At 34.8% G+C, this 3,382-nt stretch overlaps 1 protein-coding gene across 2 annotated transcripts in view; it reads left to right on the top strand.

Moving 5' to 3' along the window:
- The first annotated feature begins 2,130 nt into the window (after nucleotides 1–2,130).
- Nucleotides 2,131–3,382, top strand: part of LOC123531971 (polycystic kidney disease protein 1-like 2) — a 33,241-nt gene continuing 31,989 nt past the window's right edge. For both annotated transcript variants that reach the window (XM_053518571.1, XM_053518570.1), the window contains exon 1: nucleotides 2,131–2,254. In XM_053518571.1, coding sequence (XP_053374546.1) covers nucleotides 2,135–2,254 — 120 coding nt within the window. In that variant the 5' untranslated portion in view covers nucleotides 2,131–2,134. The remainder of the gene's footprint in view (nucleotides 2,255–3,382) is intronic.

Genomic DNA, 3,382 nt, shown 5'->3' with positions numbered 1-3,382 from the left:
TAGTGATATTCAGAAAACTAAATTTAAGTTTTGTTTATAATTTAAGGATTGTTGAGAATTCTGCAAGATCTTATTATGCACTGCCATTATAAATGTATGGGGTACTGTAGGTTACTCCTGTACGTGTGTCCGGCCGATAGCATTTTTATGCGTTGCCAGATTCGGTAATAAATTGACATGATCATCTACCATTATTAGACAACAACAACAACAACGTCCCACTTGCAATATTCAGATCTCTAGCTCAAAAGTCCAGGTCGCAGAGAAGAAAGGTTTTGTTTGTTCGTTTTGTCCTTGTGTGTTGGATTTGTGTGTGCCCGCGCGCGCGTGTGTGTGTGTGTGTGCGCGCGCGTGGTGTGCGCGTTTGCGTGCTGTGGGTTTCGTTTTTGGGAGGCTGCGTTTTTGGTGCGTGGCATTCCCTGTTTGATATATTTGTCTTTGTTTTTTAAGAACATTATGTTTGTTCACGTTATATCTTAGGTAAACATAGATATTAAAATACTTGAGCGAATGCAGTGACAATATAAAACGACATTTCATTAAAAGGTCAAGGCCACGCTTAGAAGTAAAAGGTTTTGAATTATTTTTCGTGTCTGATCTTTAACCTTTGTATAAATGGATGGATTTACTAGTTGATAAAATAGACCCCTAGCACAAAGGTCAAATATTTCATTTTATTTTTCATGTCTAGAAAGGACAAAGTTCACTTAAGCCTTATATGGCCTATGCAGTTTTTAAAATTTTCAAATTGGCTATAATTTGAAAAAACTATATATTGTTTACTACCAGAATGTTTATCTGCTGCAAGGAATTTAGTTTTTTATTAATAGATTTATTATTTTGTTCACAACATGTCATGGAATATTGCTGAAATCGCAGAATTTTGGGAAAACGGGCATTTTTTACCATATTTAGGACGTAAGGGAATGTTTTTAGAAGTAAGCACACTCAACGACCACAAAAATATTTTGACCGTTGGGCCAGCTTATTTCACAGAATTCATGGTCATTTTTTGATTGTGGTCGACAGTTGTGCTCATAACGAAAATTTCAGATATGTTTAAAAATTTGATTAAAAACTGAAGGTTTCACATATCCATAATGTTAAAATTATTTTCAGTTATGCCCGATATTTTCTTCTATAATGAATATGTTGTAAAATATTTTGTGCAGTTTGATAAAACTATACTACTTGATGAAAGAAAACATGTTCTTTACTAAATTTAGAGACTTTCGATTTTTAGGCCATTTTGGTGCAAAAGTGAACCTTCTCCTTTGTATTTTGTTCATTTAAATAACTCTTGTAAACACTCAAAATAAGACGATGTGTCAAGTGCATAGTTAGTCAAGTGCATAACTTGTCAAGATAACACTAAGAGGTCAAAGCAAAGATTTTATGTCATTTCCCTCCCAGGACTATAATGCATAGAGAGATATTCAAATAACTTCCTAAGAACTTTTCATAGACGATGTAACATTTTATCATATAAATTACAGTCATTTTTCACATAACTTCAATTATCAATATTAAAGCTGTATTGTCAAATTCTTCACTCCACAGGCCTCTCCCATACATTTCCCTAGTTCACTTAGCTGTTCACGTTCTTTTCCACCTCTGAACTACTTCTTCTCTCGAACCACTGGATGAAAGTTCACTAAAAGTGGTATGTAGCGTCCATACATGGGCATCCGAAAGACTTCAGATGCTTCCACTCAACTGCACGTATGGGTCATACTAGCTTAAAATGATTGAAACTGAAAACGATATTTTCTTCTCAAACACCTGACTGACGTCCACAAAACATGGTCTGAAAGTGCAGGATCTCCAATACTTATAAAATGGTACTAATCCGTGACAAGAAGGGCTCATGAGAGCTAAAGATAGATGAAGTAGATAAACGTCAGTTAAGTGATTAACTGATCTTCTTGTACCGCACTGGAATTAATTACAATAAGTGAAACTTGAAGGATATACTCAACATCATTTGTCTTCTCTTAGTCATCACATAGAACGTAAGCCTGATACAACATTTAAACTAACGGCCAATGGTGTAGTAGTCTTCGACTACCCTACAAACCTAATAACATAAGAACCAATATCTCTGGCATCTGATAAAATATGTTTTTTTTTACAGATGAACGGGTTGCAGGCTGTTATCTATGTTCTAAATGAAGCACCATATGTCAGTAACGAGACGAGTTCAGACAGTAATGCAGAGAACACTGTTGAAATATTGAAAGAAAAAAAACGGAAGGTATTATTTGAACTCAAACGGTCCTTACACCGGTTTCGGATTATAGGGTTACGTTTTTCCGTCCTTTCTTCTGTCCATCCGTCAATAGTTTTTGTCTGGACCATAAGTCTGCCATTCGTCAAGGAATTTTGATATTACTTCAAAAAATATTCACCAGAATAAGACTGACTATCATGGGCAAAATCCAGATCCCCTGCTTAAAGGTCTGTGTCACACTTTGAGGTCAAAGCTCAAATGTGTTTTACAGTCCGCTCCACAACTCGACAATTCTTGAGGGATTTCAATGTTATTGGCGCGAAAATTTCCCCAAACCAAGACTACAAATGTGTACACATCTCAGACCCTAAACCAACTAGCTCATTCACATGTCTTATGTCATTTTATTGCCCTGAAATTATCTTTTTTTTCTGCATGTCTCAATATTCAACAAGGCTGGCATAAACGTTTAACATAACAGACTGTGGTTTAGTTTGGACCAAATTAAAAAAATATTGTTCTTTTCAGAATTATGTCCCGTTAATATGATGAAGTATTCTCTTTTCTTCCATCAGTTTCAAAATGAACTGATACTTAAAAACCGTTTTGATTTTAAAAGCAATAGAAAACAGTATAGTTTTAGATATTTGAATTCAAACCGAAGCATTTTGTACGATATAGTAACATTTTATGTATAGCATGACATTGTATATTCATCATTGATATATCAGATTATTGGGGTCTGGCCGTTGAGATAATTAGATAAAGGAAATCTGTATTGCTCAACAGGACTTCTTTTAAGGTTATATTAATACCCTTTTATTCTTAGCCAAAGGCTGAGCTATGTAATGTTTTTTTTTTAAATCATCCGTGCGACCGACTGTCCTACGCAATATTTATTGATGGATTTTAACAAAACGAAATCTTAGATCTGTTGTTATGAGGGGCTGATGCTAATTATCCGCTACCAAGGCCTTTTAAGTCTGTCGTTCAGAGGAATTTCAGACAGTGAATTTTAAGCTTTTGCAAATAGTATGATTCGGTAATGTTGCATCTGTTGTAATCTCTCGGGGATATACAAAACAAAGCGGAGTCTGCTATTATTTCGCATGGTAATTAAATGGTATAAAAAGAATTTACGGATCTTTAATA

The sequence above is a fragment of the Mercenaria mercenaria genome, chromosome 11, assembly GCF_021730395.1.
Source record: "Mercenaria mercenaria strain notata chromosome 11, MADL_Memer_1, whole genome shotgun sequence".
Classification (NCBI taxonomy): domain Eukaryota; kingdom Metazoa; phylum Mollusca; class Bivalvia; order Venerida; family Veneridae; genus Mercenaria; species Mercenaria mercenaria.
The sequence above is the reverse complement of the archived record's forward strand: the minus strand, read 5'-3'. Positions and strand labels throughout refer to the sequence as shown.